Source organism: Pristiophorus japonicus, chromosome 8 (assembly GCF_044704955.1).
Source record: "Pristiophorus japonicus isolate sPriJap1 chromosome 8, sPriJap1.hap1, whole genome shotgun sequence".
Lineage (NCBI taxonomy): Eukaryota > Metazoa > Chordata > Chondrichthyes > Pristiophoridae > Pristiophorus > Pristiophorus japonicus.
Genome location: NC_091984.1, coordinates 78,655,513 through 78,671,321, shown reverse-complemented (window position 1 = coordinate 78,671,321; position 15,809 = coordinate 78,655,513). Strand labels below are relative to the sequence as shown.

General features: G+C 42.8%; 1 protein-coding gene across 3 annotated transcripts in view; it reads right to left on the bottom strand.

Moving 5' to 3' along the window:
- The window catches only part of LOC139268583 (FYN-binding protein 1-like), a 163,847-nt gene that overhangs the window by 25,359 nt on the left and 122,679 nt on the right, over positions 1 to 15,809 (bottom strand). For all 3 annotated transcript variants that reach the window (XM_070886947.1, XM_070886948.1, XM_070886949.1), the window contains one exon: positions 8,448 to 8,476. In XM_070886947.1, the coding sequence (XP_070743048.1) occupies positions 8,448 to 8,476 (29 nt within the window). The remainder of the gene's footprint in view (positions 1 to 8,447; positions 8,477 to 15,809) is intronic.

The window sequence follows — 15,809 nt, the reverse complement described above, 5'->3', positions numbered from 1 at the left end:
CAGAGCATTAAAAAAAATTTTTTACACAAAACATTTGCATAACATACATGCATTTAAGTACAAAAATGAGTGCCCAAGAAATATGAATACAGCACCAATTTTAAAAACAGTCACAGAGAGTGCTTTCCAAATGACTTAGCGACTTTATTAATTGAGTGGCTGATCCATATGGTATTAGTCGGTCTCAGTCTGGACAGCAGAACTTTGAATTTGATTTAGGGAGGGGGAAGAAAAAGGTTGTACTGAACCAGGTCAATCTCCTGATCGTTATTCAGTAACCCTTTCCAGAATACCAATGCATCAGGTGAGAACTAGAAAGGGCTCAATGTGTTTGCTGTCAAGTTGGCTGCCAATAGTCACCATCAAAGCTTACACATGAATTGCAGCAAGTGGAAGAACTGCAACCATGAAACCATATCCCAACAACAAACCATTTCCAGGTCTATGGACCTCTGAAACCTCTGCTGATATATTCCATGATTGTGTTTCCCAAACAATTTGGTCACTCCTCAGAGTAAAGCATCAGCAAAAAGAATAAGAGGGAGAAAGGGGAGGAAGAGAAGAGCAAATCCACCAATTCTTACTCCATTGCAAAAAGAATGACATCAAAGCAGGTGCATTCTGAGTTTTGAAGTGAATCATTTTGTCAAGAGGGTCCTGAATACTGCGAACCCAGGTGCAGTGAAAAGTAATATGGGGTGAAGACCCATTACATTAGGTCTCTGTCCCACTGTGCTGCTCCTGGATTTCTGGCAGCTCCCAAAATGGGCATATGAACAGGAGTAGGCCATTTAGCCACTCGAGCCTGTTCTCCGTAATACCTTTGGCTAACAAAAATCTATCAATCTCCAATTTAAAATTAACAATTCAACTCGCATCAATTACCGTTTGCAGAAGAGTTCCAAACAGCTACCACCCTTTGCATATAGAAGTGTTTCCTACGTTCACTCCTGAAAGTCTTAAAAATTAGAGTCAGACCTATGTCCCCTAGTCCTAGACTGCCTAACCAGCGCAAATAGATTATCTTCATCTACTCTATCTGTTCCCTTTAATATCTTGAAGACTTCGATCAAATCACCTCTTAACCTTCTAAATTCTAGGGAACACAACCCTAATTTGTGCAATCTCTCCTTGCAATTTAACCCTTGAAGTCTGGGTATCATTCTGGTAAACCTACACTGCACTCCCTTGAAGACCAATATGTCCTTCCGAAGATGTGGTGCCTGTGATATATTCACAGAGCACAGCACATACAGCTCCTGACATAGCAGGCAGCTCTGTCGGAAGCCTCCGGAACAGCCTGGTTCTGATCATTATTAACTTTGCAGTTGCAGTACACAATATGTCCACATCCACAGTGTGGAGCTACAAACATTACAAGCTTACAGACATTACACTTCTCCCTCCTTAAATGAAAAAGCCATCATAACAAACATCATACATAATTTTCATTTTTATACATAACACAGGATATAGACTTTTTTTTTCCTTATTTACAAATTTAACTTTATCACTTGTTTTCTGTTTCGAAGAGGATGCCTTTGCTCTCAAACAGAACCTTCCAAACATGGTGTCGATTTCACACTCATCTGAGGCTCATCATGAGGAACGTTTTCCTCCACGGAATTTCCTTGATTTTCATTTGAACTCACTAACTTCAGGCTCTTTGCTTTCCTGACTCGGACTCAGACTTTCATTCTAATTCTCTCCTGGATTTGTTTCCAGTACATTGGATTTAGGATTTGCTACTGGTGTATCAAAACTATCTGATGAGTCAGAAATAATTGACTCATTCCCACCTTCAACTCCTTCCATGTCTGTAGATAAAATATGAATATGAACAAACCTAACCTGTCCATTATCAAACATCTTTACTAAATATGTGCGAGGACCACGTATCTTCACCACTCTTCCTGGTAACCACTTTAACCATTTATGGTGATGGTTCTTCACTCTCACTTTTTGGTTTAACATAGAAAATAGGTGCAGGAGTAGGCCATTTGGCCCTTCTAGCCTGCACCACCATTCAATGAGTTCATGGCTGAACATGCAACTTCAGTACCCCATTCCTGCTTTCTCGCCATACTCCTTGATTCCCCCTAGTAGTAAGGACTACATCTAACTCCTTTTTGAATATATTTAGTGAATTGGCCTCAACAACTTTCTGTGGTAGAGAATTCCACAGGTTCACCACTCTCTGGGTGAAGAAGTTTCTCCTCATCTCGGTCCTAAATGGCTTACCCCTTATCCTTAGACTGTGACCCCTGGTTCTGGACTGCCCCAACATTGGGAACATTCTTCCTGCATCTAACCTGTCTAAACCCGTCAGAATTTTAAACGTTTCTATGAGGTCCCCTCTCATTCTTCTGAACTCCAGTGAATACAAGCCCAATTGATCCAGTCTTTCTCGATAGGTCAGTCCCGCCATCCCGGGAATCAGTCTGGTGAACCTTCGCTGCACTCCCTCAATTGCAAAAATGTCCTTCCTCAGGTTAGGAGACCAAAACTGTACACAATACTCCAGGTGTGGCCTCACCAAGGCCCTGTACAACTATAGCACCACCTCCCTGCCGCTGTACTCAAATCCCCTCGCTGTGAAGGCCAACATGCCATTTGCTTTCTTAACCGCCTGCTGTACCTGCATGCCAACCTTCAATGACTGATGTACCATGACACCCAGGTCTCGTTGCACCTTCCCTTTTCCTAATCTGTCACCATTCAGATAATATTCCGCCTTCCTGTTTTTGCCACCAAAGTGGATAACCTCACATTTATCCACATTATACTTCATCTGCCATGCATTTGCCCACTCACCTAACCTATCCAAGTCGCTCTGCAGCCTCATAGCATCCTCCTCGCAGCTCACACTGCCACCCAACTTAGTGTCATCCGCAAATTTGGAGAGACTACATTTAATCCCCTCGTCTAAATCATTAATGTACAGTGTAAACAGCTGGGGCCCCAGCACAGAACCTTGCGATACCCCACTAGTCACTGCCTGCCATTCTGAAAAGTACCCATTTACTCCTACTCTTTGCTTCCTGTCTTCACACTTCTCTCTTTTACTCTACCTCTATCATGATTCTCTTTCTGTCCTAATTGTGTCTCTTCTACAGGCTGTGCCAGATTTGGTTTTAACAATGAGAATCTGGTTCATGGCTGTCGTTTGAGAAACAACTTTGCTGGTGTTCTACCAGTAGTTGTATGAGGAGTATTTCGATATGTAATCAAAAAATTAGCCAATTTGTGATCCAATGACAACTGTCGTTTCCTTGGATTTGGATCGAACATTTGTTTTATGAGGGCACGTTTTACAATTTGTACAGTGCGCTCTGCTGCATCATTCGAAGCAGGGTGGTATAGTGGAACCTTGGTATGTTTCACACCATTTTTGCTCGTGAATTGAGCAAATTCTTCTGAATGAAATTGTGGTCCATTATCCGAAACAATTTCTTCAGGGAGGCCAAATGAAGAAAATAATCTCGTAAAATGTCCAATGTTTTACTTGTTATTTTCCACATTGGGAACACCTCAACCCACTTCGAATGGCTATCAATCACAATGAACAATTGATGTCCTTCTTACTCAGCAAAATCAATATGTAGCCTTTGCCACACCCTGGTAAGCCATTTCCATGGCTGTAATGGTACTGATGGTGGTTGCTTGCTTACCGATTGACATGTCGTATACTGACTCACGATGTACTCTATATCTTTATCAAGACCTGGCCACCATAAATAACTGCGTGCAAAACTCTTAGTCAAGCACATTCCCAGGTGCTGGTCATGGAGGTCTCCTAAATAACTTGGACCTGAACGTATTTGGTATAACCACTCTTGCACCCCACATGATACAATCTTTATCGACTGATAATTCATTCCTACGAATGAAGAATGCATGAATATCTTTGTCTGATACCTGGTTTGGCCATCCATTTGCAATATACTCATACACCTTGGACATCACTGGGTCACGTTTGGTTGCTCCACCAATCTCTTCAGCTGTGACTGGCAGTTTATCAATGTATGAAAAATAAAACACTTCTTCCCTATCAACTGTAGCTTGTGATGGGGAGGGCAATCTAGACATTGCATCAGCATTACTGTGATCAGATGATTTTCTATATTCAATATCATATGTATATGCTGACAAAATCAAAGCCCATCTCTGCATTCGGGCTGCAGCTAATGTTGGAACTGGGGACTTTGGATGGAGGATTGCTGTTTGGGGCTTATGGTCCGTAATGATGGTAAACTTATGACCATACAAGTATTTGTGAAACTTCTTGACTGCAAAAATTAATGTCAAAGCTTCCCTTTCAATTTGCGCATAATTACTCTCACTGGCACTGAGAGTGCATGAAGCAAAAGCAATTGGACTCTCCTCCCCACTACGTGATACATGAGATCACTGCCCCAACTCCATACGGAAAGGCATCACATGCTAGCTTAATCTTCTTAGATATGTCATAGTGAACTAACATGGTGCTCTCTACCAATTTGCTTTTAAACTCCTTGAATGCTGTATCGCATTCTTTTGACCACTTCCAATGGACTTGTTTTTTCAAAATTCATTCAGTGGATGTAATACTCTAACCAAATTTGGTAGGAACTTCCCATAATAGTTCAAAAGACCCAAGAATGAACAAAGTTCAGTGACATTCCTGGGAGTGGGTGCATTTCTGATTGCATCCAATCTTTCCATGGTCGGATGTAAACCATCTTTGTCTACTCTGTACCCCAAGTACTCCACTGAATTTTTAAATAGCTCACACTTACGAGCAGACACTCATACTCTGTGCTTCTCTAGCCGTTTGAGAACTTCATTCAATATATTATGAATTTGCCTATTTGGTGTTGAAATTAGAATGTCATCCTAATAACATACTACCCCTTCAATACCTTGCAAAATCTGGTTCATCGCCCCTTGGAATATGGCAGGGGCAGAAGACACTCCAAACGGTAGCCTATTAAATTGATATAGGCCTAGATGAGTATTTATAGTCAAACATTACTTGGACTCCTCATCTAGTTCAAGCTGTAAGTAGGCATTCGTACGATCCAGTTTTGAGAAGATCTGACCACCTGTTAGTGTTGTGAACAAATCTTCTATATTCGGCAATGTATTGGGGACATTACCCTCTAGAACCTGGTTTACGGATACTTTATCACCACACAATCTTACCTTACCATCGGACTTGGGTACAACACCAATTACATCGATCTATCTTACAAATAATGTTCTCAGTCTCTAGTCTTTTGAGTTCTTGCTCAACTTTCTCCTTGAGTGCATATGGTACAGACTTGTGGCTTGTAGTAAACCGATCTAGCGTCCTTCTGTACCCGGACACGCGCCTTGGATCGGACTGCCTGTTTTGCAGAACACCTTCGGATACTTCTTGATAACCTCGTCCGTTGATGAAAATCTCACTTCCACAGAAAATCTCACTCCAATCCAGCTTCAGTGAGCTCAACCAATTTCTTCCTAGTAAGGCAGGCTTGTCTCCTTTCACTGCTATTAGAGGCAAGTTCTGAAATTGATCTTTATATTTCACCGGTACGGTGATACGACCTACCACAGGAAGTTTCTCTCTCGAGTAGCCTCGCAGCTCTATCTTGGATTTCTCCAGTTGGAAATCACGCAAATTGTCACAGTACAGTGACTCCGGTACTACACTCATGGATGCACCCGTGTCGATTTCCATTGGTATCTTGAATACCGCAACAGTTATTTGGATTTTGAGACTTTCAGAATCGCTTCCATTAACCTCGTGCTGCTGATGACGTGTAACTCTAACATCTCCTCGTCCTGTTGTTGTTTTTCCATGCATCTGTAGTCTCTGAGGATTTCCACTCATAGCTTTGAACGCTGATTTACCTTTAAGTCGGCATGCCTTCACAAGATGCCCAGCCTTTCTGCAGAAGAAACACTCTGCCTTCACGTATGAACAACTTTGAGCAATGTCCCAGGCACCTATAGCACGACTTCGACGCTCTGTTAGAATTTTCAGTTTCTGAGACTTTTGGGCCCCCACCGTCTTTTACTTTGAACCTGCAGGTGATTCACCTCGGTCGACTGACGACTGCAATTATTATTTAATTCTCGGGAATATTGTTCGGTCTTGCCCATCGACCTCGCTGTCTGACAAGCAATCTCAAAAGTCAAGCCATCCGTCGTCAATAACTTCCTTCTGATCACATAATTTTTCACCCCACAAACAAAACGATCCCGTAATGCTCGGTTTTGAAAGTTTCCAAAATTACAGTACATCGATAGCTTTTTTAATGCTATGATGTAATCACTAATACTTTCATCAGTCTTTTGATTCAGGATCCCGAAACGATAGCTTTCAGCGATTTCTAATGGTTTGGGGTTATAGTGGTGCTCCAGCTTCGTTAAAATCTCTAAGCGTTGTGCCCTTTGGCTCATCAGACACAAGCAGATTTACAAGGGTTTCGTACAATGCTGGACCCGCTTCAGATAAGATTGCTCTCTTACGTTCCAACACGGCCCGGTTCTGGACTGCATTGTCTGGAACTTCAATTATGTTATTTGCAGTGAAATACATTTCTAGCCGATCCACATATGCTTTAAAATGCTCCCGGTCATGTTTATATTCACCCAAATATCCCATTACACCTGCCATTGTAATCTCTAGCTGTTCACACCGTGTGTTGTATTTTACCTCGTATTTTTGTAGATTTTTCCAAAGACAGAAACTTCCAAAGTCTCTGTCGACTGGCTGAATCCTTCACCAACAAAATTTAAGCTTTAAATCATCCGAAAAATCCCATCTCATCGCCAAATGTGATATATTCACAAAGCCTCCGGAACATCCTGGTTCTGTTTATTATTAACTCTGCAGTTGCAGTATACAATACGTCCACATCCACAGTGTGGAGCTACAAACATTACAAGCTTACAGACATTACAGTGCCCAGAACTGGTCATAGTACTCCAGGGTGTGCTCTAACCAGGGCTTTGTCTAGCACTAATAAGTGTTCCGAGGGAGATGGCAGCTCAGCCCAAGTAGAGGGAATGTGAAATATATTCATTGCTGGGAGCGGCGGGGGAGAAACAATGTGTGCTTTTCATTCCAAAAATAAAGTTGGTCGTTGCAGCATGTATTGATTGTTGAAAATAGTTTCTATAGTGTTGCTCCAATCTCCCCTCCTCTTACATCGGTTCTCTCCACATTACCTCCCTCCTCTTACTCATCCAAAGCCTACCAGAAGTAAAAACATGTGACAAGTCATGGCATGAATGACAAACTGGCTTATCTGTCAGATGTCCTTGGTTGAAACCTGGAAAGATCTTGTTTGCATGGAAACTTAACCCTGTGTCCTTCAAAGCTACAGGAAGAGCCAGTTCTTCAGGTCATCCACAGCAGATGGCTCATCTCAGTCACTGTCTCTTCTGTGAAGCGGAGGCAGCGAAGGTTTTCTTGAACACCAAGATAGGAGGAAGATGGTCTACAAGTCCAGGTCCTTGGGTAGTAACAGGAGCAAAGATAATAGCTGGTGTCATTGGACCTGTAGATTTTAATCTTCTGATGAATTAATTCTCCTTGACTAATTCAAGTACCAGCATGGGAACTGCCAAATAGATTGACATTCTCTCAAATTTATTAGCTGCAACTTGTAATGCTGAAGCACCTGTCAAGACTGCAGGAAGGCAAACTGAAAGTTTTCACAAAAAGCCATGAATACATATGGAAAAGCCTACAAGATATTCAATGTAGAATTGGATGAATACTCGCTCCAAAAAAAAGACACTCGAGTGCCAACTTTTAAATAGCACCTTTAATGCACCTTTAATGCAGTAAAATGTTCCACTTAAACACCAGCATCCTTGCTTTATGAAATGGGCCAAAGTAGGCCCGGCCTGTTGAACAGTCAGACATCGATTTTAAATGGGTGAAGTTCACGCTGGGAGCAGAACCTCACCCGTAGTTGTGAATTCAATGTGGGATCTCATTTCAATAATTTGACTATCTAAATGTGGATTTGATTTGCCTGTGGTACTTCCTCTTCATTCCCTTCAAAAATCACACCTTTCCCAATCGGATGCGAGATCAAGGCACAATCTTCTGATTTCCACCTGCCACCAGTGCAACCTCGTATAATTTGGGCTATATAGTCAGTCAGTCATAATAAAATTGGGTGCAAGGTTCTATTTTAATGCAAGTACAACAAAACACAAACTAGTTTCACTCTCCAAATAACTGTATACTGAAATAATTTTGAATGTATTTGGAAATTCATCTACTTATACATCAATAACATTATAATGTACTTTCACTTGATAAGAAATGATGAGTTACATAGTTTGGCTCAAGTGAGAAGACGAACTTTCAATTGCATCACAGTCTTGATGTCCACTGCACTTCAAATACATTCAGTAATATTAAAATTAATTCCAGATTGTTTCGGTAATATAGTACTCACATAAAGTGGATTGTGATCTTGAATTTGCACTGTGGAAACATGAAATGGATAAATCATATTCAGAAATAAACATCTAATTTCACACTAAGCATCAGTAGTAGCACTCGTCAGAGCAGAAGGTTATGGGCTCAAGCCCCGCTCCTGGACTTCAGCACATAATCTAGGCGGACATCTTCGGCTGTATTTTGAGGAGGAGGAGGATGGGTTGGGGGCAGGGCTCCAAGGCGGTCGGGAAAGCTGGGAGAACGTTCTTTCTGCAGGCCTCGATGACTTTAACGGCAGGGCCTGATTTGCATGAGGCCTCGGTATCCCCCCCCCCCGCAGCCAGCTAGATTGAGAGGTAAGGAGGTGGTGGGGGGGTGGGTGGGAGATGGGGAGATGGAGGAGATCTTAAGATTGGGGGCTGAGTGGAGCTTGTGGGGGGGGGGGGGGGGGATTCTCAGACAATTGGGGGGCTGGAAGCAGTACAGGGAAGGCCGAGGGGACTGGGGGAGGTTCATGGAGGCATTGAGGCCTGGGGGGTACCAGCGATTGGTGGCCAGGGGAGCGGGAAATCGGGGGCCTGAGGGATTAAAAAAAAAAAAAGAGGCTTCCAACCTCATTTTATTATTTAAATTGACATCCTGCCTCCTGGGAGTGGGTTAGTCACCGGCCTCCATCCCGCCTTTGTTAAAACTAGAAGTGGGCAGGTTGGAGGCGGCTCAGGTTGGGAATCTCATTTGTAGCAATTTAACTATCCCAATGCCCCTAACCGACCTGCTTTTTTAGGTTAAAACTACCCCCCCCCCCCCCAACATCTTATTAAAATACTGAGAGAATGCCACATTACATCCTAGAATTCTAAAAGAGCTGGCTGCAGAGATCGTGGATGCATTGGTTGTGATCATCCAAAATTCCCTGAATTCAGGAAAGGTCCCAGTCAATTGGAAGGTAGCAAATGTAAACCTCACTGTTCAAGAAAGAAGGGAGCCACAAAACCGGGAACTGCAGACCAGTTAGCCTGACATTAGTCATTGGGAAAATGCTGGAATCAATTATGAAGGAAGTGGTAACAGGGTACTTAAAAAATCAAAACATGATTAGGCAGAGTCAACATGGTTTTATGAAAGTCAAATCATGTTTGCCAACTTTATTAAGAGTTTTTTGAGGATATAACTAGCAAGGTAGATAAAGGGGAACCAGTGGATGTACAGGTTGTACCTCTCCAGTCCGGGACTCTTTGGTCCGGCAACATCCTTGGTCTGGCATCATTTCCGGTGGAGGGGGTGTTGCGACCCCCACTGTGTCCTAGGGTTGGCTGCTCCTCTTCTCCCCGCTACCTCCGGTGTTCCCTCCTTGGTCGGGTTCGTGCGATGGGGGAACGAGGATTGTGACTGAGGCGCCGAATTTGGGCCTGAGAAATGCTGTGCAGTAGGCTTCTGTGCAGTGCATGCACAGAATGCAGCTGGGTCATTGTCAGTAGTACCCGGTAAGTCTAGGGTTCTGCTGACAATACTAGGGTTGGCGTGACCTCCCGAGATCTGGAAAGTTCTCAGGTCCGGCACTGGTCAGGTCAAATATTTGTATTTCTAAAAGGCACTCGATAGGGTGCCACATAAAAGGTTGTTAAACAAAATAAAGGCACATGGGGTTTATGGGGTGAGGTATGAGCATGGATAAAGGATTGATTAACGGACAGAAAACAGAGAGTAGGGATAAACATGTCATTTTCAGATTGCAGGCTATAATTAGTGGGGTGCCACATGGATCAGTGCTTGTGCCTCAGCTATTTATAATCTATATTAATGACTTAGATGAAGGGACCGTGCAATATATCCAAGTTTGCTGATGATACAAAGTTAGGTGGAAAAATAAGACTTTTGGATGATGCAAAGAGTCTGCAAAGGGATATAGATAGGTTAAGTGAGTGGGCAACAAGGTGGCAGATGGAATATAATGTGGGGAAATGTGAGGTGATTAACTTTGCTGGAAGAATTTAAAAAAGACTATTTTTTAAATGAAGCAAAACTATTAAATGTTGGTGTTCTGAGAGGTTTGGGTGTCCTCATACAAGAATCAGAGAGTGTTAGCCTGCAGGTACTCCAAGCAATTAGGAAGGCAAATGGCATGTTGGCCATTATTACTAGAGAGTTAGAGTACAAGAGTAAGGAAGTCTTGCTACAATTGTACATGGCTCTGGTGAGACCACACCTGGAGTACTGTGCAGTTTTGGCCTTCTTATTTGAGGAATGATATACTGGCCTCACAGGCAAAGGTTTACTAGATTGATCCCTGGGATGAGAGAGTTGTCCTATGAGGAGAGAATGAGTAGATTGGGCCTATACTCTCTGGAGTTTAGAAGAATGAGAGGTGATCTCATTGAAACATAAGATTCTGAGGGGGATTGACAGGGTAGTTGCTGAGAGGTTGTTTTTACCTGGCTGGAGACTCGAGAACTAGGGGGCACAGTCTCAGGATAAGGGGTTGACCTTTTAAGATTGAGATGAGGAGGAATTTCTTCACTCAGAGGGTCGATAATCTTTGGAATTCTCTGCCCTAAAGTGCTGTGGATGCTCAGTCATCGAGTATATTCAAGGCTGAGATAGATAGATTTTTGGGCTCTAGAGGAATTAATATGGGGATAGGGTAGGAAAGTGGAGTTCAAGTTGAAGATCAGCCATGATCTTGTTGAATGGCAGAGCAGGCTCGAGGGGCCATATGGCCGACTACTGCTCCTAATTTGCATGTTCTTATGTACGTGTCTTTCTAATCAGTTGTTTGACTGAGGGCCGGTCTGCCTGTTCTGGTGGACGGAAAAGATTGCATGACACTATTTGAAGAGCAGGGAGTTCTCCCAGTGTCCTCGCCATTGTTCAGCTTATTTGCTCTTAGTGGGACCTTACTGTGTGAAAATTATCTATCTATGAAACAATACTGATCACACTGCCAAAGTAATTAATATTCTAAAAAACACTTTGGGACATCCCAAGGAAATTAAAAGGTATTATATAAATGCACATTTACTTAACATCTACAAATAGAAGAAAAACATTAGTCAGACTCTTGAGCCCCAATTTTAACCCCTCCCCCACTGCCCAAACATGCAAGAACAAGGCGGGCAGAGGGTTAAAATGGAGGAAGAGGATTCACCTCTCCATTCACGCCGCTGCAGTTTTAACTTCTGGGTTTTGGGAGGCGTCGGTGGCAGTCAGGGACCTGAAACATGCAAAAATCTGTCTCCTTTGACTCAATTAAGATGCTGACGGATTTTAACTCTATGCTACGTTGAGTGTCAGACCCGCCTGAAATACCTGGTGGCTAGCGGGAGTGTGACCACAGGAGGCAAGTTTAAATTTTTTTTATGGTTTCCTTGTGAGACAGAAGGAGCAGCAGTACTCCTCCAAGGTTTAACCTGGACTTTCCTTCTCTGACTGCAATTGCCTCCTGACCACCACTTACTTTAGTGCCAGGGATCATTCCCTTAGGTCCCCAGCAGCGGCCTCCTGCCATCCATAATCCTGCTCTCACCTGCCAGCCACCAACTGACTCCCACTGGGTTCAGGTGGGAATCTGACCTCGAACATCAAAACAAGGTCCAGGAGTTAAATTCTCTAGAGCCTCACATGGCACAATGATGTGAGCTTGCCATGCCTTCTGACCCCCACACACAACACTCCAAGAATTAAAATCGCCATTTGATCTTTGATTATTCAGCCACCCCCACCCAAAAACCCACAACAAATGAAGAATCTTAGTGGAATGTTTTAAAATTCCATTTTTGGAAATATATACATTATCAAGATGAGAGATGCTAGCACCCTGAAAAAGAAATTTTTTTTCTCCATCACATTCAGTATTAGTACTAAGCATTCTTAGAATCTGGTGTCGAATGGGTTAGGTGCAAGTTAAAACTCCTTCTGCAGTGCCTCTACAATTTCAAAAATGATTCATACTGCACCAATGTGCAATTTTCCATTTCCCATCACAGTAAATTTGCTGCCCCTCGGGATAGTGACAATTAAAGCACATTATAGACAGGTTTACATTGCACTGGAATTTCATCAGCCTTCCACCGCGTTTTTCAGCGGTATTTATTCGTTTTGGGTGGAAAACCACCCGGTGAGAAATTCATGGAAAGTGTTCCGCCGGCGGTTTTGAAATATCGCCGGCGTGAACATTCGGAAAACCGCTTCCGCCCAAGTTTGGTCACAGCGGTGACCCGTAGATGGAAAAAAAACGCTGGGGAAAAAAGCAGTTGGAACAGCCCTTGGAACAACGGTCGGTATGAAACCCTGCAAAAAAAGGTAAGTTAAAGTTTTTAAAAAATATATTATTTTGCAGAGATTCAATAGAAAAGGGTTTGGTGAATGTTTTGCAATTTTTTAATTTTTTGTAAAAATAGCATGCATGTTTCCCGGCCCCCTGCCAGCCCAAATCATAACCTCGGAATAAAGTTGACGAGGATCACGTTTTCTGCCGCGAATCCTCGTATAACGCCGATTTTCCCCCAATTTTCCATGATTTTTCCGCCGCTCTTAAAAGCAGGAATCATAGCAGATTTTTGGGCGGCAAACCAGTGGTGGCTGTTTTTGATCAAAATCCAGCCCAATGTGTCCCACACCCACTAGAACTGGGATTGATTAAACTCATTTCCTGTAGAATCTTTACAACCAGCAGAGAGAGGACAGAAACAGAAAATAGGTGCAGGAGTATGCCATTTGGCCCTGCACCACCATTCAATATGATCATGGCTGATAATGCAACTTCAGTATCCCATTCCTGCTTTCTCTCCATACCCTTGATCCCTTTAGCCGTAAGGGCCACATCTAACTCCCTTTTGAATATATCTAACGAACTGGCCTCAACAACTTTCTGTGGTAGAGAATTCCACAAGTTCGCAATTCTCTGAGTGAAGAAGTTTCTACTCATCTCGGTCCTAAATGGCTTACCCCTTATCCTTAGACTGTGACCCCTGGTTCTGGACTTCCCCAACATCAGGAACATTCTTCCTGCATCTAACCTGTCCAACCCCATCAGAATTTTATATGTTTCTATGAGATTCCCTCTCATTCTTCTAAATTCCAGGGAATATAAGCCTAGTAGATCCAGTCTTTCTTCATATGTCAGTCCTGCCATCCCAGGAATCAGTTTAGTGAACCTTCGCTGCACTCCCTCAATAGCAAGAATGTCCTTTCTCAGATGAGGAGAGCAAAACTATACACAATATTCAAGGTGAGGCCTCACCAAGGCCCTGTACAACTGCAGTAAGACCTCCCTGCTCCTATACTCAAATCCTCTCGCTATGAAGGCAAACATGCCATTTGCCTTCTTCACCGCCTGCTGTACCTGCATGCCAACTTTCAATGACTGATATACCAATGACACCCAGGTCTCGTTGCACTTCCCCTTTTCCTAATCTGTCACCATTCAGATAATATGCTGCCTTCCTGTTTTTGCCACCAAAGTGGAGAACCTCACATTTATCCACATTATACTGCATCTGCCGTGTATTTGCCCACTCACCTAACCTGTCCAAGTCACCCTGCAGCCTCTCAGCATCCTCCTCACAGCTCACACTGCCACCCAGCTTAGTGTCATCTGCAAACTTGGAGATATTCCATTCAAATCTTTTATCTAAATCATTAATGTATATTGTAAATAGCTGGGGTCCCAGCACTGAACCTAGCGCTACCCCACTAGTCACTGCCTGCCATTCTGAAAAGGACCCGTTTATTCCTACCCTTTGCTTCCTGTCTGCCAACCTGTTCTCTATCCATATCAATACATTACCTCCAATACCATGCGCTTTGATTTTGCACACCAATCTCTTGTGTGGGACCTTGTCAGAAGCCCTTTGAAAGTCCAAATACACCACATCCACTGGTTCTCCCTTATCCACTCTACTAGTTACATCCTCAAAAAATTCTAGAAGATTTGTCAAGCATGATTTCCCTTTCATAAATCTATGCTGACTTGGCTTTCCAAATGCGCTGCTATTACATCTTTAATAATTGATTTCAACATTTACCCCACTACCGATGTCAGGCTAACCGGGCTATAATTCCGTTTTCTCTCCCTCCTTTTTTAAAAAGTGGTGTTACATTAGCTACCCTCCAGTCCATAGGAACTGATCCAGAGTCTATAGAATGTTAGAAAATTACCACCAATGCATCCACTCTTTTTAAGGCCACTTCCTTACCTGGGGATTTATCGGCCTTCAATCCCATCAATTTCCCCAACACAATTTCCTGACTAATAAGGATTTCCTTCAGTTCCTCCTTCTCAAAAGACCCTCGGTCCCCTTGCATTTCCGGAAGGTTTTGTGTCTTCCTTAGTGGAGACAGAACCAAAGTATTTGTTCAATTGGTCTGCCATTTTGTTGTTTCCAGTTATAAATTCACCTGATTCTGACTGTAAGGGACCTACATTTATCTTCACATATCTATAGAAGCTTTTGCAGTCAGTTTTTATGTTCCTTGCAAGCTTACTCTCATACTCTTTTTATCCCCCTCCTAATTAAAACCTTTGTCCTCCTCTGCTGAATTCTAAGTTTCTCCCAGATCTCTGGTTTGCTGCTTTTTCTGGCCAATTTATATGCCTCTTCCTTGGATTTAACACTATCCCTAATTTCCCTTGTTAACCACGGTTGAGCCACCTTCCCCGTTTTATTTTTACGCCAGACAGGAATGTACAATTGTTGAAGTTCATCCATGTGATCTTTAAATGTCTGCCATTGCCTATCCATCAACAACCCTTTAAGTATCATTCGCCAGTCTATCCTTGCCAATTCACGTCTCATATCATCGAAGTTACCTTTCTTTAAGTTCAGGACCCTAGTCTCTGAATTAACTGTGTCATTCTCCATCTTAAAATGAAAAAGTCTGCCATATTATGGTCACTCTTCCCCAAGGGGCCTTACACAACAAGATTGCTAATTTATCCTCTCTCATTACTCAACACCCAGTCTAGGATGGCCAGCCCTCTAGTTGGTTCCTCGATATATTGGTCTAGAAAACCATCCCTTATCCACTCCAGGAAATCCTCCTCCACCGTATTGCTACCAGTTTGGTTAGCCCAATCTATATGTAGATTAAAGTCACCCATGATAACTGCTGTACCTTTATTGCTCGCATCCCTAATTTCCTGTTTGATGCCATCCCCAGCCTCACTACGACTGTTTGGTGGTCTGTACACAACTCCCATTAGTGTTTTCTGCCCTTTGGTATTCCGCATACTTTCATCCCATCAGGTAGAGCTGGATTCAAACCCAAATCCTTGAGGTGAAGAGAGTGTGCTCCAAGATACTGTGCCACTCAATCCATTAAAAAATATATTTAACACAGGCCATTATTTTGGCTTTGACATAGTCCCCCCAAAAATATA